At 46.2% G+C, this 21,486-nt stretch overlaps 1 protein-coding gene and 1 pseudogene across 2 annotated transcripts; both read left to right on the top strand.

The window, feature by feature from the left end:
* The first annotated feature begins 7,970 nt into the window (after positions 1-7,970).
* On the top strand, positions 7,971-9,018 carry LOC308418510 (proteasome activator complex subunit 2-like; annotated as a pseudogene). The gene is made up of 2 exons: positions 7,971-8,474; positions 8,863-9,018. The product of its transcript is annotated as a proteasome activator complex subunit 2-like (transcript).
* A 3,919-nt stretch (positions 9,019-12,937) lies between these two features.
* On the top strand, positions 12,938-16,719 carry FXYD4 (FXYD domain containing ion transport regulator 4; the record flags this gene model as incomplete). Its single annotated transcript, XM_080914415.1, has 7 exons — positions 12,938-12,977; positions 13,624-13,656; positions 13,777-13,800; positions 14,275-14,349; positions 14,424-14,460; positions 15,562-15,599; positions 16,703-16,719. The coding sequence occupies 7 exons, from the start codon at positions 12,938-12,940 to the stop codon at positions 16,717-16,719; spliced, it is 264 nt and encodes an 87-aa protein (XP_080770541.1).
* Between the last annotated feature and the right edge of the window lie 4,767 nt (positions 16,720-21,486).

The following is a 21,486-nucleotide window of genomic DNA, read 5'->3' on the forward strand; positions in this document are numbered from 1 at the left end:
GGAAACAGCTTGCCCTATTGCACATACACCCCAAACGAGTCAAAGGCAAATCATACGCCCTACCTTTGTATCTGGATATAACTGGAATATGACTGAGTAGAATCTAAGTTTGATGGTTGCCTTGGAGAGGAGAAACTTACCCCAGTTTTAGAGTGGGGTGTGCATGCAGCGTGGTGCAGGTGGGCGGTCCTAGGTCGCTGGCAGGTTGGGAGGTGCATTGTTTAGAAAGGACTGTGTGTTCACAATACATGCAAGTACGGGCCTTGGATTGCTAACATGCATTATTAAGCGAGGCACGTGCTGTTCCCTAGGCTTACCAAATAAAATGAGTGTGGTGGGGGTGGGGAAAGAAAGGACTGCTGGGGCTTGCAAGACAGCCAGTCCAGCCAAAACTTCTGTGCAAAGAGACCCTATGTCAAAGAAATAAGCCAGAGAGTAAGAGAGCAGATACCCCATGAACACGAACACACACACACACACACACACACACACACACACACACACACACACCACATAGAGGTCTCAAGACTGGGTTAGGTAACATGCACCTGTAATTTCAACACTCGGCAGCTGACACAGGAAGATCATTGACACTCAAGACTAGCCCCACCTGGGGAGAGATGGTTCAGTGGTTAGGAACAGTTTCTACTCTTCTGGAAGACATGGGTTCCAGATTGAGAACTCACATGTCAAACCACAACTGTCTGTCTCTACAGTTTCGAGGGATCTGACGCCCACCCTCTTCTGGCCTCCACATTCACTGCATACATGTAGCACACAAACATGCAGACAAAACACCCATGCATAAGATAAGTCTTTTTAAAAAAAACACTAGCCTCATATTTAAAAAGAGAAGGCCAGGAGTTCCCAGGTTACTGGGGTTGTTGTGAAAGAACCCCCGAATTGGGGAAGCCCCTCACTCTAGTACAGGGAGAATTTGAACCCAAGAATTTACAGAGAGCCAATCTTGCTGCAATCAGGCAAGAGGTTTATTGGGGAGAGGGAGCCAGAGCTCTGGGGACGACACATATCTCACACAGGAGATAGAGGAGTAGACCCTGAACTCAATTAGGGGGACATATTTATAGGGAAAATTACATAGGCAGTTAGCAACAGGCACATAGCAATTTCATTGGTTCATTCAAATTGGCATTCTCTGTCTGCTTTTGGAGATGATTCAACTCCAGACCACTCTGTTTTGGGGCACACTGACCTTCATACTAGTTTTTCTCAGGACTGCAGAGCCAGACCTTATCGAGACCAGGTGGTCTGCGGTTTTCTCAGCCTTGAGACATACTTGTCCTCAAGGCAGGGTTAGTGGGGCCAATTTAAAATTCTAATTCTTTCAGTTGGAGTTCGGTAAGCACAGAAAAGAGCTGAGCACGTATAGAAGTGTGGGGGGTCTCAAAAGCCAAACTATGTATTTGTGTGACTAGCAGAGCAACAAGGAGATGGTTGACAGACACAGGCAGCAGGAGCTCTTGCCGTTGAATGAAGAGAACGTGGTGGCATTTGTGAGGCAACAGCAGACAGGCCTTTGTGAGTTCAAGGCCAGCTTGGTCTACACAGTGAGCTTCAGGCCAGTCAGGGAGGGCTACACAGTAGAAAGGACCACATAAACCCCATTTGTCTTCATTTAAGGACCAGGTCTGATTTTGAAAAGAAGGCCATAAGGCACCAGCTCCAGGAACAGACCATACAATTCAGAAACAAGGTCATAAAACCCCCTCCCAAAGAAGAGCCTGCGGATAGCCATAAAAATAGGGAAATATCTTAGCTCAGGATGGCCATCTGTGCTGGGCAGCCCTGTCTCATCCTGTGGCTAAACATTCATGACACAGGAGTGCAGACCACTGACCACCTGGCACAACCGAATCAGAAGGTGAACCCTGTGACCCCCCCCCAACACCCGTCAATGAAATCCCTCTAGAAAATTCTCCTATTCCTTTTGATAAGGATTGCCATTTCCAAGAATGGCTGGCCCCCTCATGCTGGCTGTGTCTGCAGAATAATCACTCTTCTGTCTTTGCATGCTATGTGAGTCTGGGGTCTCCATTCAGTGATTTTCAGACCCTTACATAGCAAGTCCTGGTCCAAAGGAAGAAAAAGACGGAGGAAGGAATGAAAGCAGTTAATGTATAGATTCAAGGACAGTAAAGATGTATAATGACAGTCAGGTTTCCCGTTTTAACACTGTGTAGGTAACAGAGTAGGCGGGAGGGTTTAAGGGGGAAACCAAGCATTTATTTTGAGAGGTGTTTATTTTAGCAGTTGTGGCTGTAAGGTGCTGGTGGGGAATAAAGCAGAGCTGAGAAGCCACGCGGAGAACATGCGCAGTACAGACCCTGCCCAGACAGGTGATCTGGGGTAGGAGAGCACGCTAGTGAAGAGGAGGGAGTCTCGGACTGCATTTGGCTGTTTGTGGTGGTCCTGTGGATCCTTTCAGGGTCTCTCTTCTCCCAGATGTTTTCCTTCTTAACAGTGCCCAAAGACCCTCATCAAATACAAACCAGGGGCTGTGGAATGGCTCAGTTGGTAAACTGCTTGTGATGTGAGTTGATTCCCCAGCATCAACATTTAAAAAGAAAAGAAAAAAGCTGGCTGCAGCATGGTGATGCATGCCCACAATCCCAGCACCATGGGAGAGGGAAGGGTGGAGGCATAAAGATCTCGGAGACTCATGGGCCAGCCTAGACTACTGGACACGTTCCAGTCAATGAGATAGATGGCACCTGAGAACTGACAGTCAAGGTGTGCATATACTCACAGATGCGCGTACACACACACAAATACACACTGAATGCAAACCCAAACCATTGTCTCTCGTTGAAAGAAGTTCTCCCTGATCCCACAGAGGTGGACCCTCTATAGCAATATAAGGCTCTGATCACCTCGTCCATTTACACAGGCGGGCAGGAGGGCAGGCAGGAGGCCAGGCAGGAAAGCAGGCGTGAGGGCAGGCAGGCAGACAGGAGGGCAGGCAGGCAGGAGGGCGGGCAGGCAGGAGGGCAGGCAGGCAGGAGGGCGGGCAGGCAGGAGGGCGAGGTCAGCTGCCTTGCTCTCAGGAGGAAGAGAATTCCAAGTTTGTGCCTGGACAGACATATCGAACTGAGAGAGAGGACACAAGGACAGCTTCATTCCCTTGAGACAACCTGAAGAGCCTTCAGCGGGTGGACATCCCTCTGGCCTTACTTGAGAGTAATTTTCTTTCCCAAACACATGCGCCCTGCTTTCTGCTGATAACTGACCGTGCACAGACCATCCACGGTCAGCACTCAGTAGATAATTACAGAACGGACACTGCTCAGCCAGACAGGAAAAGGAAAGCTCCTTTACCCCTGGATTCAGAAGCACCACCATCATCACGTACTCTGGACGAAAACCCAGGCTGAGATGGTCGCTGTGTACATTGCAGCAACCAACATACCTTCTTGCTGCCTGTTTGTGCATCCAGGAGACAGGAGCCATGGCAATAACTAACCTGAATGTTCACTGAGACAGCATTTGGGGACAGCAGGAGACCGTGCTGCTAGTACTTAGTGCACAGGGCTCCATGTGCAGAGCTGTGGTGGTGGCTCTAATACACACATGACAGATGTGTGACCTGCGAGAGTGGCTGAAAGAGGAACCTCCGAGGAAAACTGTTCTAGGTGAAAGGTCCACCCGTCCCCACTTCCCACTTCCCCCTCCCTGGTCCCGCTTTTGTTTGTTTGTTTTTGTTTTGTTTTGATGTAGCCCACACTTGTCTCAAGTTTGCTATGTAGAAGATGACCTCAAACTCCCAACCTCCTGCCCTAGACTCTACTACCATTGCTCCCCAGCTTAATAAAGAAAGAAAGAAAGAAAGAAAGAAAGAAAGAAAGAAAGAAAGAAAGAAAGAAAGAAGGTCCTCTAGAGGTTACATTGTTCTCTAGCAGCCAAGTAGGTCCTCAGCCCCAAATTTCTTCTCAGATGAGTTCTATCTCCTAGGCTATTGAGGGTAATAACCACAGCACAGCAGTTACTGCAGGCAGGAAGACTTTCCGTAGTAGGAAAGGAAGGTACCTCAGCTCTACTCCAGCAGAAGGACCTAGCACTTTTGTATAATTTCTGCCCTCTTCAAGACCCAATCTCATTTCTACTGCCAAGATCTTTAATGAACAGAAAGAAAATCTGTCCCCGCTGAAGGCAGAGGGACCAGGGGTAGCTGGACAGAAGCAGGAATTAGAAACCTGGTTCCCTGTGTGTAACTGCCAAGCACAAAGGTGAGGAATCACCTCATCTATGTATGGCGCACATCACGCTTGGACACTGCGTGACTCTTCTCAGAGGCACCCATGACTGACTGTCAGTGGCTGACAGTCATGGCCCCTGGGGTCTATGCGATGACCAGCTCCTATGCTAACACTCCTATGCTTTTTTAGATATTATACCTAGTGCTAGCCATGTGTGGGGAAGCAGAGAGAGGAAGATCTCTACAAAGACTACAAAGTGAGTTCTAGGACAGCCAAGGATACACAGAAAAATTCTGTCTTTAAAAAACGATAAAGTACTGGGAATGGGACTGGAGAGATGGCTCAGTGGTTATTGCTCTTCCAGAGGATCCAGGTCCAGCACTTACAGTGGGTAGCCGACAGCCACCTATGACTTCACTTCTAGGAAATCCAGTGTCCTCTGAGCTTGGACACCTTCACACAGGTGATGCACATAAACTCATGCTGGCACACATACACACACAATTCATAAACATGCACATAAACCCCCTAAGGCATGCATACATACACCTAACTTACAAACATGCACATAAGTTCACATAGGCACACATACATACACATAAAAATAATAAAATCTCTTTTTTTTTAAGGAGATGGTAAGGAAATAGTGAGATGGCTCAGTGGGTATCGTGGTTTGAATGTTAGATGTATCCCAGAGTCTCGGGTATTTGAATACTTGGCCCTGGTTGGTGGCACTGCTTAGAGAAGCTAAGGAGGTCTGGCTTTGTTGGAGGATGTCACTGGAGGTGGGCTTTGAGAGTTTGAGACTTGTGCCATTTCAGGTTGGCTCTCAACGCTGAAGGTGCGAATGCTCAGCTGCCCTGCCATCACGTCGACCTGATGGATCGATGCCACCATGTTTGCCTGCTGTGGTGCTGCTGGATAAAACCGTAAGCCCAAATCGCCCTGTCCTGATGTCTTACCACAGCAAGAGCAAAGGGACCGATAGTGGGTCGGGGCTCTTGCTGCACAAGCCTGACAAACTGGATTGGATTCCTGGAACCCATGTAGTAAGATGGAGAGAACTCTACAAAATTGTCCTCTGATCGACAGAGTGCTCCCCCCATCTCTCTCTGTGTGTCTCTTCGTCTCTGTCTCTCTCTCTCTCACACACACACACACTGGATGATGATAGTGGTGATGATGACGATGATCAGTCATATAAAAAAGAAGGGTTGAGACTGAGAAGATGGCTCAGCTGGTGAAGTGTCTGTCAATCATGTGTTGGGACCTGAGTCACAGTCCCCAACATTCATGTAAAAAAACCTTCGTATATCTATTAGTGCTGACATTGGAGAGGCAGAGACTTGCCAGACAGTGGCACTTGCTAGACAGCCAATGTAGCCTGATTGGCAGGCTCCCTGCCTCAAAAAACCAAAATGTTTGCCAGGCATGATGGCACACACCTCCGGTCTTCAGACTGCATAGACAGAAACATGCAGAATCTCTGTGAGTTCAGAGCCATCCAGGGCTACAGAGAAATACCATGTCACATAGAAGAGAAAAATCAGGATGGCTCAGTAGAAAAAGACTCCTGCCCTGCAAGTCTGGCAACCTGAATTCCACCCCTGGAGCCACCCTTACGAGGAAGAATGAAACGAGCTCCCCAAAAATTTCCTCTGACTTCCATACACACATCATGACACACACCATGCACACACCTCCCCCCCACACACACACACATACACTCGATATACACCAACCAGAACTTCAGGACTGAAGAGGGCTGGCAAAGTGGAAGGGTTCAAGGGGACCACCTTACAACCTCCTCTCTACAGCATATGGGTACCATTTATTATTATGATAAGAGCCATATACAGGATGCTGCGCCCTTGCAACTCAGAATGGTTGGCTCATATGGTGGCTCACAACATCCATAGCTCCAGCCCCAGGGGACCTAAAACTCTCTTCTGACCTCCATGAGCACCCATGTGCACGCATACATACATGGAGACAAATCAAGCTTGTACACAAAAATAAATAAAATCCTCAGAGTCAATAAATCTTCAGAACAAATGACAGCAAATATTGGCAAGGATGTGGGGGACAGGGAAATGTTACTCCCTGTTGGTGGGGGATGTAACTCAGTACAGCCACTATGGAAGTCACTGTGGAGCTTTCTCAAGAAGCTGCAAATAAACCTACCACATGTTCTATTCTACTGCTCCTCAGAATACAGCCAGAGCAGCCCACATCTACAGAGACACCTGCACAGACATGTTTGGTGCCGCTCTGTTCACAATAGCTAGGAAACAGACCCTGCCTTGAAGGCCAGCAGCTGGTCAGGGGACGGTGGAGATGGGACACATACACAGTGGAATTTTATTCAGCCTCGAGAAACAGTGAAATATGAGGGAAAATGGACGTGACTGGAAAATACCCTGAGTTAAGGTAAGTATGCTGATGCTTTTTTGTCAATTTGACATACACCTAGACACATGCGAGAAGAGAGGATCTTTACTGAGAACATGGCTCCATATCTGAGAAATGGAAAAAATGCCTCCATAAGATAGACTTCTAGGGCTGAAAAGATGGCTCAGTGGTTAAGAGCACTGACTGTTCTTCCAGAGGTCCTGAGTTTAATTCCCAGCAACCACATGGTGACTCGCAACCATCTGTAATGGGATCTGATGTCCTTTTCTGGTGAGTCTGAAGTGAATGACAGCGACTCACATACATAAAATAAAGACAAAAAAAAAAAAAAAAAAGTCTGACTTCTAGACAAACCTGTAAGGCACTTTGGTCAGTGCAGGAGGGCACAGCTCACTGGGAGTGACATCACCCCTGGACAGGTGGTTCTGGGTAGTAAGAAAACGGGCTGAGTGCTGGGGAGTGGAGGCTCACACCTTTAATCCCAGCACTCAGGAGGCCAAGGCAGGTGGATCTCTGTGAGTCTGACGCCAGCCTGATCTACATAGTGAGTCCCAGGATACCCAGGGCTAACTAGAAAAACCCTATATCCAAAAAAAAAAAAAAAGGAATGCATGGGGTGGGTGGTGGCACATACCTTTAATACCGACACTTGGGAGGTAAAGGCAGGGAGATCTCTGAGTTCAAGGCCAGCCTGGTCTACAGAGACAGAAACCCTGTGTCAAAATACATAGAAGAAGAAAAGGAGGAGGGAGGAGGGAGAAACAAAGATGAGTAAGCCATGAGAAATAAACCAATAAACACTTCTCCATGGCCTCTGCTTCAGTTCCAATCTCCAGGTTCCTGCCCTGACTTCCTTCAGGAACAGAATCTTATCTGGAAGTGTAAACTGAATAAACTTCCTCACTGAGAAAATGAGCTATTTTGGTCATGGTTGTTATCATAGCAATAGAAACCCAAACTGATACACCAGGCCTTAAAAAAATGTCAGGTATGTTCTTCATATATGAATTGTAGCTTTGTGTTTTTAGATTAATGTGGATTGATAGGGAGTGTCTGTAGAGGCCAGGAAGCTAAGAAGGGCCCATGAAGGGAAGAGTGGTCTTAAAGGAATAGAGCATATATGATGTGAAGGTATGGAGAACGTTGGCAGTTGAACGTTTACCTTTAACTGGTAAATTAAATGGAAAAGAAAGTAGGGAGTAGGGCGTAAGGTGGGTAAAATAAAAGTAAAGCTGTATTTTAAAAAACCCTATGAAAACCCACTACCTTCTAACATATTTGAAAAACAGAAGGAAGAAAGCAAATTCTGGGGCTGCCCAGACTCGAGAGCTGGCAACGGGGAACATGGTCAAGCCTTATGGGGCGCACTTGAGTAGAGAAGCAGTAAACAGGTGGATGTCTTCAGACAAATCTTTTCCAGGAGGCTGATGACTTTCCTCTGCACTTTCTTACCATAGAAAATCATATCCCTGAGTCAGCTCTTGTAAGAAGATTCCCTCCATGTGGCTGACCTCTGGACATCCGTATCCCGGATCCCCCACCTAAAGCTGATGAGATGAAAACAGACAAGTCCCCAAGGGCAGCTTCCTCCGGGGAACGAGGAGCGTCTGGCCCTGCTTGCAGTGGTTAAGCCAGAAGTCTGGACCCTCAAAGAGAAGTGCATTCTGGGTAATCACATGGATACAGCTCCTGATCCCCAAGATTGAAGATGGAAAGGATTTTGGGGTGGTGACTCAGGAGAAGTAGCTGGAGAAAGTGAATGCTGTCAAGACAGTTTCCCAGTCCTTCTCAGAATGTGGGGATGCTGTAGCCAAGGCCTCCAAGGACACCCATATAATGGGTTACCAGGTGTCTGAGTCAGGGTTTCTATTCCTGCACAAACATCATGACCAAGAAGCAAGTTGGAGAGGAAGAGGTTTATTCAGTTTACACTTCCATATTGCTGTTCATCACCAGAGGAAGTCAGGACTGGAACCCAAGCAGGTCAGGAAGCAGGAGCTGATGCAGAGGCCATGGAGGGATGTCACTTACTGGCTCAACCTGCTTTCTTATAGAACCCAGGTTCACCAGCCCAGGGATGACACCACCCACAATGGGCTGGGCCCTCCCCCCTTGATCACTAGTTAAAAAATGCCTTACATCAGGATCTCATGGAGGCATTTCCTCAACTGAGGCTCCTTTCTCTGTGCTAACTCCAGCTTGTGTCAAGTTGACACAAAACCAGCCAGTACACCAGGCCTTGGTGCATGAGAGAGATGAAGCTGCCTATGGGGTGCTTAGAGCCATGGTGCTGGACCCAAGGGCCTTCTATGCTGAGCTTTATCATATCAGCATCAGCAACCTAGAGAAAACTGTCAACGCAAAGGGTGAAGAAAAGCCATCTATGTACTGAGCTGAAGATTAGAAGGAAAATAAATGATTTATACTTAAAAAAAAAAAAGAAGGAATTTGTGTCAATACCTTGTTTGGATGGAAAATTATTGCCACCAACATATGTTGGTTATAAAATGAAAATCTCAGTACTAGGCATGGGTTACAGGTCAGGGAAGCCCTCGGGGCTCCCAAACAACACAGGCTATCGCTGTTGGCTTTGGTTGTCCAGCAGAACCAGGCAGTAAGACCCTTATGCTGAAGACACCACACAATTTGCTTGCAGGACAAAGAGAAATCAAGCTGAAACTGACCTAAAACTGTCCTTCGACTGACCAGATCTCATCATGCCAGAAGGTGCTAGGCAGGCTGCTAGGGGAGAAAAGCCATCCACGGCCTTTCTGCAGCCAGCCCTTTGGCTGTAAATCAACCTGCCAAGATGTGCCCACATGCCCACTACGTTCACCAGATAATCAAAGTACGTGAATTGGATTTAAAGCCTGCTGTGCAGGAGGGAATTCAGACCTGGCTGTAAACCTGGTCAAAACCCTGGCTCAGGAGGTCACAGGCTCTGGGAGGAACCCGACTACGGTTGTTCTGCTTAAATGGACATTTGTCGAGCCACATTCTATTTGTCTACCCATAGATCACTGCTTCCCTCAACCTTGGCCAGAGAAGCATCTCTCTGTACTGGTCGGCAGTTGATACAGACTCACAACTGGTCAGAGTGCTCGGTCTTTGTTTGTTTAGTTAGTTGTGTTGTGTAGTTGAGACAGCATCTTACTATGTTTGTAGCCCTGGCTGTCCTAGAACTTTCTATGTAGGCCAGGTTGGCCTAAAACTCCCAGAGCTCGTCCTGCCTCTGCCTCCGAAGCGCTGGGATAAAAAGCAGGCACAACACCTACCAGAGTGCTCAGCACTTGTCATCAGTGTGGGGAACCTTTGGAAGAGGAGTGGAAAGCAGCCAGGAGCAGGAGGATGGAGCGTGGGGAAATGTGCTCTCTCGAACGACACGGCCACTGCAGCATGTTTACCTACACAAGACGGAGCCAACAAAATCAGCCAACAATCCAGCAAACAGCACCAAGACGAGAGAAAAGAGGAGGATGGGGAAGAAGGCTCGAGAGAGCACAGTTCGGATGGATATGATCAAGAGACTTCATAAGCACCTAAGAAATTGTCAAAGAATAAACAAAGGACATCCCAAAAAAGGAAAACTCTGAGTGGTATCGGTAGTGCAGGCCTTTAATCCCTTTAATCCCAACAGAGGCAGGTGGATCTCTGTGAGTTCAAGGCCAACCTGGTCTACAGAGCAAATTCCAGGACAGCCAGGGCTACACAGAGAAACCCTGTCTCAAAAAAGCAATAATAATAATAATAATAGAGGTAAAGAATAAACATGTAATGAAGTAACAAAATGTAAATTTGTGAAGTGTTTCAGTTTTTAAAAAGTACTCAGAAGGAAGGGTGACTAGAGACACAGCTCAGCAGTTAAGAGCACTGACTGCTCTTCCAGAGGACCTGGGTTTGATTCCCAGCATCCACATACCTGCTCACAACTGTCACAACTGTAACTCCAGTTCCAGGGGACCTGACACTCTCTTTTGGCTTCTGTGGGCACCAGGCACTCAGACAGTATAGATATGCACGCTGGCAGACACCACATTTACAAACATAAAAAGAAAGTAACTGTTGAATCCTTTAACAGCCCTTTCCCACCTACTCAAGACAGACAACCTCAACTCTTCTTCAATGACCTCCTAGACAGGAATAAGTCTCCCTCACGTGGAAAAGAGCAGAGGCCAAATGTCATCTTCAGGCATGGTAGGATGATTCTGAACAAAGCAAGCTATCCTCTACCTGGCAATGTCCCTTCCTCTTTGAGAGGCAAGCAAACGGCTACCTGGGCCTGTAAAATTTCTTATTCCAGCCTGAAGAAGCAGTTTCCCCAAGTCACAGGTCTCGCAAGACCATGGCAAATGAACCAATGGGTCCTCATCAGACCAGCCCCCTGTCTCTGAACACCAGGTTCAAATAAAAACAATGCAGCTGCCCCAAGGTACTCCACACAGCACAGGCTAGCCAAAACCCTAAACCCTGGGGCCCTTTCTTATTGTGTGTGTGTGTGTGTGTGTGTGTGTGAGAGAGAGAGAGAGAGAGAGAGAGAGAGAGAGAGAGAGAGAGAGAGAGAGAGAGAGAGAGAGATTGAGATCAGAGATAACTTCTGAGTCAGCTTTTGTTCTACCCTGTGGTTTCTGGGCTCAAATTCAGGTTGTCAGTCTTGGTAACACGCACTTTTACCTTCCAACCCTGGCACTTTGAAGACCTTAGGTAGACTAAGGAAGCCCCTTTTCTTCTGGAGCAGGGACTGAAATCCAGAAATCACAGTTCTCCCTTCTCTCCCTCGTTCCTTAGCTCTAGGTAGCCAGGACCGAGCACCGGCTCTACCCTGGGTGTGGTAAGTGAGCTATGGCCTTAAGAGCAGGTGGGGAGGGCTGCCTACGGGAGCATAGGAGGTAGGACCAGTTCCCTCCAGCCTGCTGGTGTGTGGCCGAGGGCGGAGCCCCTGGGTTTAAAGAGCAGAACCCACCCAGGCTGTCCTCAGACTTCCTCTCTGCACCACTCACCTAGCTCAGGTCGTCTCCAGGGTGAGTAGATGTTCACTAGGGCTTAAGTGTGCTCCTTGGAAGGGGTGGTGGGCGCTGACCCCAGGACTCACAGAAGTGAGCAGCTATCTGGGGATTGTGAGAACAGAGATGGCCTCTCCAGGCCTGGAGAGTTCTGACTTTGTGAGTTCAGGGCCAGGGGAAGTAAGAGCCAACCTTCAGCAGAAGCAGAAGTAAAAGGAAAATAAGACATAATTCGGGAGCTGTGGGTTTGTGGGAAGGGAGAGGAGAAACTGATGAAGGGCAAACAAAAACCAGCTTCAGAGACTGGCTAGACCATAAAATGCCATGTCCAGGAGACTTCTTTTATCTAGTTTTCCCTTGGGGCCCATGTGGTTTATACGTACTGCAGACGGCTTTCAGGACTAGGTATATTTTTTAGGATTGGCGTATCATAGCTCCTTTAATCTCATCTGCATAATTTACAAGGTTGCTATTATTTGCAGAACATTGAAACACAGAGATACTACCTTCTAAGTCACACACCTGGTAAGTGGATGTGAGGGGACAGCCCCCGGCCAGTAGGTGCTGGGTCTGTGATTTCATTAGTAGAATAGAACTAAGTACAGCAGATAGTAACTGTGGCTTCAGAACTGAACCCTTGACACTAGCCTATAGCTGCTATCATACAGAAAGAAGGGATGGGGCTTTTTCTCTCTAAAACTCAGCTACACAAGGGTTATCACCTACAACTTGTGTGTATCCCTGGGTAGGACCTACTCCCAGGAGAAAGTCTGGTCTCACACACCAGCAGGCCTTTCTAGCAGGTACCTGTGCTCTGAGTAGAGCTCCCAACTCTAGAAAAGGACGCTGGAACTGCACCCTCCAGCCCTACTGCTAAATTCTGAGATAATCTATGACTCAACCTGCCTACTCCAGGCCCAGATCTTTTCAATTGGCTCCTACGTAGAACAGACATCTCACTTTGAGCGTTTGGTTTTATCTTCGAGAATTCCCACCTCCTGTGAGAGAGATGGTTGTATCTTTATAAAGCTCTTCACAAAGCCCAGTGTGGTCACTACAGGGTGTTCTGTTCTGAACATGTAACTAGAATTAAGCAATCCACATACTCAGGTAACCATCTGTAGATGTGAAAGCAGAAATTCATCCTTTTTTTTTTTAAGGGAAGCGCTTGCCTATGTGGGATTCATATGCCTAATTTTCACACTAGTTCTGCCTCTTACTAATGGGGTGAGCTGTGGCAGGTCACAGACCCAAACCACCACCTCTGCTCTGCATCTCCCCCAGCAGCCTGCAACCTCGCCCTGGGCCGATATGGAGGGAGTAACCTGCGCCTTTCTCCTGGTGCTAGCAGGTGAGTTCTCCATATATATACTCCGCCTACGAGGACAGTGGAGACCAGACAGCCTCTCCCCAGAGTGGGACTGCTGCCTAATGAGAGGGTTTACCTTTAAATGATCGGCTGCATGCAACACTAGGGCAGGAGGAATGAGGACACTGAAAATTGCTTAACGTCTGCTGAGTCAGTGAACTGTGAAAATTGGACAATGCATATCAAAGTAGGCCTGTTTCTTTAAGAGGCAAAGAGCCTGGCTCTGTCCAACACGTCTCAGACAAGGTTATAAATGAATCCACCATCCTGTTCAGAGCACAGATATATGCAGGGGATGGAGCTGGAGAGATGGCTCAGTGGTTAAGAACACTGAATGTTCTTTCAGAGGTCCGGAGTTCAAATCCCAGCAACCACATGATGGCTCACAACCATCATGTAATGAGATCCGATGCCTTCTTCTCCTGGTGTGTCTGAAGACAGCGACAGTGTACTTATATATAATAAATAAATCTATTTTTAAAAAAAAGATATACACAGGGCTGTGAATGGGAAGCCATGGTTCTCAGGATGAGCTGCAAAAGCCAAGGGGTGCCAGCGTCACTTCTCAGACCCCTCTAGACAGCTGGTGTTTTAGTGGTGAACACCGATTTCTGCTTCTCTCATCCAGGTCTGCCAGCCTTGGAAGCCAATGATCCAGTTGGTGAGTACCCACCATTGTAACTCACAAGTGATGCCTGCCACATGCCGCATTTCCCTTCTAAAACCCCATAGCCTGTCTCCTAGTTCTGGTATTTATCTACTTATTTTTCATTTACTGCAGATGAAGGCAGTCCCTTCTACTATGGTAAGAACCAGCACCAGCCCCCATCCCTACGCAACCCCCACAGTCAATCCCTGTCCGCTTTAGACCTCTTGGCCAAGCCAACTAATAAGGATGGTACATGATCCAGTAGTCAAGGTGGAGTGGGACACCACACCTGTTCGTTAAGAGCTTTACAAAATGAAGGGGAAAGGGTGCCTTGGGGCATGGAGCCAGGGTTGGCCCGAGGAACCTTGTCCTCCTTTCTCTAGGTTCATCTACTTTGCCTCTCATGACATTTGTCCCCATGAGACACTATTACATGATGTACCTATTAACTCACTTGGTCTCTTTTTCACTGCCTGGGATTAAGCACATGTGGGAAAACACTTATTTATAGGGAAAGTAGATGCTTGTAAAGGCGTCCTACAAAGCCACACCCCCAGTCCCATAAATACCTTGTGGATGAATATGTGAGGGTACTGTGAGGCAATGTCTCCTCTTTGCCCCCACCCCCAGACTGGGAGAGCCTGCAACTGGGAGGAATGATCTTTGGAGGGCTCCTGTGCATAGCTGGAATCGCCATGGCCCTGAGTGAGTAGAGGGATCGGCAGTGGGGGAAGAGGAAGGCTCAGGCTCACGCTGGTTCTATGTTCTTCCTCTCCTAGGTGGCAAGTGCAAATGTAGGCGCAACCATACGCCCAGGTAAGACAGAGACCCAGTTGTATGTATGTTTGACTGAGCACACCTACCTGGTGGTTAAGTTCTAGGACAAACAGAACTACTACACCCTGCCTATTCATTGGCTAAACGTGGGGTTTATTTGAAGATGTCAAAGGCCTTAAATAAGAGGAAACCCTGTCCTTTGGTATTAAGTCACTGTGGAAGAAGAGTGTTCGGGTCTGTGCCCCCATGGCAGACACCTGCCATCCTACCATTTGGTAGAGGTAGGGAGATCAGCAGGCCAATCTTGGTTACATACCAAACTCAAGACTAGCCTGGAGTTCCTGGGGGTGGGGACCTGGGCAGCCAACAGTTCGTGGAGCAACATGCCTAAGTTTCATTTGGACTACTGTGATCCGTATCTTACCTACGAGGAAGACGCACTGCAGAGGTCGATAACACGGAGAATGTGGAAGACTAATACCAGAAATGGACGGAAGAGCAGCCCAGAGCCTGACTGACAAAACAACCCTCCAGCTCCACTCTCTGCGCCTCCGCCTGCAGGGGCCGTGATCCCACCTTCCCCCAGTCTCCGGGGTCCTCCTCGGCCTGGCACAATGCCTGCACCCCACGTGAGAGGCCCTCTCATGTCAATGATGAATCCCCTTCTTCCTGGGATGAGACCACCCATGGAAGGCCACATGCCCACGATGCCCGGGCCTCCAATGATGAGACCTCCTGCCCACCCTATGATGGTGGCCACACGGCTTGTCATGAACAGATAAGAGCAGAAGCGCTCTTTGTATTTCTCATTTAATAAGATCTTGGTGCTGAGCCTGAGTGTTTACTAGATAGATGCAGGACAAGGAACTTCCCTTCCTAACAGAATGCTTCTGAAGGGAGAAATAATATTAAAAAGTGCCATTTTCACTTATATTGTGAAATGTGAAAAAATCACCAGCTCTTAGCTTTAAAAAAAAAGAAAAAAAAAAAAAAAGATGAGCCTGAGCTACTACATGAATGCTCAAATACATAAATGTATGCAAAATGTTATGTTTTACATAAATGTAAAGTATGCCCTTGTAGGAGAGGGACATGGGAAAGCCTGAGGAAACAGATGCTTATGAGTATTCCTTTCTCTAGTTCCTTAGCTGGGAAAGCTACTCCACTCATCACCCCAGGTAAGCCAACTCTTTGGTGGGATGCAGGGAGGGAGACCAATATGTAGCAAAGGGTCACTGAAGAAATGACCCAACTCTCCACAGGCTCTGCCAGTACCTGATGAACTGAACAAAGGACCAAGTTTGGAGGCAGTTTTTTGACAGCTTCCTCTCCATAATGGCTTCCTAGAGCATGCTGCTGTCTTCAGTGACCCGGAAGGGTGTTCCAAAGCTGACTTTATATTAAACTGGTCTTGCTGCTCCATTCTGTGTTCTTGTGACCCTCTGTGATGTGTGGGGAGAGCAAGGATGTGGGAATGCTTGATGAGTCTGTCCCTATGGCTTTGAGAAGATCCTACTTTGAGAACCTCCTCCTAATTCATTGTGTACCTCCAATGCTCTCCCAAGGATCAAAGTCAACAATAGGAATGAACTTGCCATTGAACATAGTGTTTTAACCAAAGACTAGAATCTGTGCCCAGAGACCCTAGCAGTTCTGATGACATGGATTGCCCCCCCCCCCACATGATATAACATATAATGGTCTTAGTCACTCTGAAATCCCAATTCAGTGAAACTTCACTGACCCACCCACCCCAATAAAATCTTGAACAGCCCTCAGGTCGACACATAGGAAACTTCCTCCAATGTCCTGGGATGTGAGTGGAATCTCAAAATAGTAAGAGTTGAGTAGCAAAAGGCAGAACTCATAAGATCCGAGGTTAGGACCTCTTGGTACTGGAGATAGTAGCCTACTTCTTGGGAAGAGAGGAATGCTAGGTGTTTGGAGAAGTCAGGCAACTAGAGGCAGTGGCCCAGAATCGGACCCAGAGGCATCCGAATTTCACCTTTCGGGTTCAGAAAAGCATGAAAAATGGTACAGAATTGCCCTGGATACAAAAACTGGGCTGTGCCACTGTAATCAGTGACAGCCAAGCAGGTGAGATCCCAGCACTACAGCTGCTTCACAGCAGCACCCCCTTGAGGCGCTTCGTGGTGCTCTTCCTGGTGGAAGCCTGCTCAAGGTAGGTGTCTCAGATGACAGGCTTTAGCTAAGACTTGGCTGTCTCTGCTGTGCACAATTCTATTTAAGTGTAACAGGCTCTTGCCCCTTTGACCGGCAGCTACACATCCAGCTTGAAGAGGCTTCCAGACATAGATCCCACACCTATCCCGAGATGCTTTTCCAGGATTTATTTGTTGTTTTTAGGCTACCAAACATTGCACAAGGCCCAGGCTGGCCTTGACTTTGAAGCTCCATTCATTCCTCTTGCCTTCACCTCCCAAAGGCCGTCACATTGGTGGGCCTTGGCTAGCAAGATCTCTCCAAAAAAAAAAAAAAAAAAAAAAAACTTTTCATCCTCCGAGTTATTTAGGTTGAGAACTGCCTCTCCCCAGGCTTCCCTGTGAGGTCACTGGAAGCTCACTAGACTATTGTGCACTGACAGAAACTTCACAGCTCTTAGCCCTCTCCATCCTCTTCCTACTGACTCAATTTCTTAACAGCCTAGTAACTACTATCCCAGTTCTTAAACCTGTGGGTTTCAACTCCCCAAACCAATGACCACATTACAGGGGTTGCCTATCAGAAAGATATTTGCACTATGATTAATAGCAAAATTACAGTTGTAAGAAATACTTTATAGTTGGGAGTCATTACATGAGGAACTACACTTCAGGGTCATAATCAGAAAGGTTGGGAACCACACTATCCCAACTTACACAAAAGTTCTCATGTTAACAAGTACAGGGCCTCAAAGCCAGGAAGTACTGTTCCAAACCCCCATTTCTGAAGTAGTGTTCTTTCTGAGATTTAGGGCTATTCCAGAGAAAGCCCAGAAACTATACCCCTCTTGTTATTATGTTCCTCCTGCTTGTGATGTTGCAAACTATCCTCTATTTTTGTTTTCTTGGTGCAGGGTCTCCTGTAGCCTAGCTTGACCTTTAATTCCCGATCCTCTGAGAACTCTAAGTGCCACTACATCTTGCTCTGTTCTGTGTATGTAACCTAGAGCCTCATATATTGATATATATCTGAAGGTGCCAAGCATTTCATGGCGTCACCCCCCCTTCCTAGTACTTAAAACTGTAGTAATATACAAATGAATACAAGCGTGACTGGCAAGCACCCTCTGTACTTGGGAAGTGTGTGCAAGAGGATTACACCAAGTCTGAGGTCAGGCTGGCCTAGTGAAACATCAGACGGTAAGTTTATCTCAAATCAAGAGGCTGGGAAAGGAAAAGACTGGGTACTGCTCATCAGTTCTTATTTAAAAGCCAGGCATAGCACTACGTAACGGAGACTCTAAGGATAAATGTGGGATTGAGCAGGTGCATCTGTAGAACTCTCCAGTCAGCCTAGCTGAATTAATATCAAAGCTCCAGATTGTGAGATATTATCCCAAAAAACTAGATTAAGAGTGATCAAGACATTTTTGATATATGTGAATATGTATGCACCTGCATTCACATGACCCCCCCCACACACACATGAACAGGAGAAATGGGATGGGCTGCAGAGTCATATCCATTTGTATGAGTAACCCCTTATCTGTACCTGTAAAAAAAAACAACTTAAAAACTTTCCCAGTGTCATAATTTTGGTCTGTAGTGGGATCCCTGTCTGGAGTGAGCAGATATTTTGTGAAATCTTTCACACAACCTAATAGAAGCAGAACCACCTCTTTTCCTGACCTGACCAGGTCAGGGAGAGGTGGTTATGGCATCTGTTCACAGCAGGAAAACCCTAAGCCAGAAGTTGAAGATTTTTCGGACATCTATTCTTGTTTTCTTGAGTCAAAGTCTCATGTAGTCTAGGCTGACTTTGAATCCAAGGAAAATAAAAAACAAAAACAATCTAAAATACCATTTGTCCTATTAAGAGATTTAAAAAAAAAAAAAGCAAATTGGCAGTAATGGGTAGTTCACACCTAAAATCTCAGTCATCTTCTAAGGATGAGGAACAACCAGTCTGGGTTCCAGGCTTGCCTGGTTTATAGCTGAAACCTTGTATGAAAAGACAAAAGAGGCAAGCACTAAAAGATGTTAAGAGACAAAGAATTTCTACAAAGATATTTTCAAATGAAAACAAAACTACAAACAAAATCTCACTTGGCCAGGCATGGTACAAACCCATGCGCCTGAGAAGCAGAGCAGGCGAGAGTTCATTCAAGGCCTGTTTGGTCTATAGATGAAATTTTAGACAGCCAGGAATACATAGTGAGAAAGTGTCTAAAAACTGAAAGAAAAAAAACACAAACAGACAAACAAAAAAACTACCAGCCAAAGATAAACCATAAAATGTTAAGCAGAGCCAGAGAAATGGCCCAAAGCCAACAAGCCTGAAGACCATTTGATCTTTAAAACCAATCTACAGAGATGAAAGGTGGAGCTCAAGGGCCAGCTAGCCACAGCACAGCAGATTAAGGTATCTGCCTCAACAAGGTAGAAAAGCCAGAACCAACATGAGTTGTTCTATCTACAATTACATACCATGGCACATGTGTACCTGCACTCACATACAAACAAAACACAAGGTTTTTTCGTTTTTTTTTTTCCCCAGTAATATAAACTGGGCATGGTGGCTCCTGCCTGTAATCTCAGTACTTGGGAGGTAGAAGCAGAATAATCAGGAGTTCAAGATCAAGCCAGAGTCTGAAGTTAGCATGGGCTGGGAGCTGACACATAGAAAACCCTTGCAGGTCTTTAAGTAACTAGAAGGCAATCATTTTATCAAGTGTAAAGCCAGCGTTCTCCAAAATGGGAATATGCTAGCAAAAATTCTAAAGCTTTAAGATCAGTTATCTTTCTTTTCCTTAGTTATAGGAATGAACACAGGTCCTTAGCCACACTATTCAGGCCTCTAGCAGGGATACACACAATATTTTTATCTATGTCTTATAAAGTCTCCATTGTGATGAACACATACATTTAATGGAGACTAAACATTTTTTTTTTTTTTTTTACATTTTGTGGCTCAAGCGCTGTGACCATTACTGAACGCACTATTTTTAACAAGAACCATGACCAATGAATGACCTGGCTATTTGAACAGATTTACTGACAGAAAGCCAGATTAGCTTTACACTAACCAACTCCTCTCCAAGCTACTGCCTGGGCTTTCAGAGACCAGAGTTTTTCCAGCCTCTACCACAGGTGGGTCATGGGTATTCAGTTCTTGATTCTTCTCTAAATCCAGTTAATACATCAGTCTAATGCACCCTGAGCAGTATGTAAAAGATTTGAATCCATCAAGAGATATTGAGGGAGCTGGTGGCACCATTTAAAAGTGCTAAAACATTCAGCAAATGGGATCTCACTGTAATTAGCATACTGGAGAACTACTTTTATACCTTCCCTGTTTTGATCTACCCTTCCCTTCCTTTCACCAGCTTTTTGTGTGTCGAGGCCTTTCTACAACTAGCCTCTAATAGTTTCTCCTAGCTCTAGAATTAAGTAGCCAGTGAATTCAGAAAACATAGACCAAGTCTTTAGTATTTGGATCCCAGACTTTTGGACACTGAATTGGTAAGACTGTTCAGGAAGCACAGAACTTGTTGCCAAGCTGTCCTTCAGAACACATACAAAACAAACTTCGGCACCTAATAACTGGCATGCATAAGCCCACAAGCAGAAATGTAAACATAAGAGCTTCACTTGGTTTGATATTTAAGAGCACTTCTTACAAAACATGAGTTTCTCAGCATCCACATAAAGGCTCAGGGAGAGTAAGTATGTGGTACATACATGGGGACAAGACAGTAAAAACTTTAAAAAATTTGAGTATCACCTTTAAGGGGAGTCAGTCAACTAATTCACAGTATGTCTACAGGGTACATAGCTTCCTCAAACAAACGTATCACACCTACCCACCTCTAGGGCTAAAGATGCTTCCACACTTACCTAGGTATTTTCAAGCACCATTCTCTCCTATAGCTTAATTGCTTTCTACCACTACACACACACACACACACACACACACACACACACACACACACACACACACACACACACACACACACACACACACACAGAGGCCTTACCAGATTCAATAAACAAGTACTTCCTGATTTGAGGGGAAAATGGTGGGCTCTTAAAGATACTGAGTTTGCAGGCTGGAGATGGCTCAGCGATTAAGTGCATTGACTGCTTTCAGATCCTGTGTTCAAGTCTCAGCAACCACACGGTAGGTCACAACCCTGTAATGGGATCCAACCCATCTTCTGATGTGTCTTAAGACAGCTACAGTGTATTCCTATAAACAAATCTTTTTTTTAAAAATGCTGGGTTTGCCATCACTGCAGCTCATGCCATACACAACAGGGTTGAAAGCCTTGGGACCTACTGCCATACACATGGTTAGTTACACTGGTTGACTCAACCCAGCATATTCTGCCGTTTCCATTCCAGGATAGCAAAGCCAACCAGGCTATTACTGGTGCCTTAGGTATTTATACCAACAGAGACTCCCATTCAATACTCTGAGCCCTAGGGAATCTTGTCAACTGTTGCAGGGCACAAAGGGGATATACTATTAAGTCTTCCAGGTTCCCTTAACTTGTGTCTAAGTTGGAGACTGTATTACCTCTAAAGACACCGTGGCAGTTTGCTCAGACACCCAAAAGTCCTGCCAAAGACTTCATCTTCTATGCGTTCTTGTCAGCTACACTCATGGGGGCTTTTGCCACTTACTGGCTACCAATGTCGACTCTACAATAAATTTTACAATGTTTCCACTCCAGCAGAAATTAAGCACTTAAAAAAAAAATTACAAGTCCATTACAGGACTCGAGTAGGGTTCCCAGTAACATGGCTTTTCAATTACTGAGGAACCCAACACACACTTCTGGTTACCAACTAGATACCAGCCATGCATACAAGAAAAAAAAAGTTCAAAATTTTAATAGTA

The sequence above is a fragment of the Micromys minutus genome, assembly GCF_963924665.1.
Source record: "Micromys minutus genome assembly, chromosome: 3".
Lineage (NCBI taxonomy): Eukaryota > Metazoa > Chordata > Mammalia > Rodentia > Muridae > Micromys > Micromys minutus.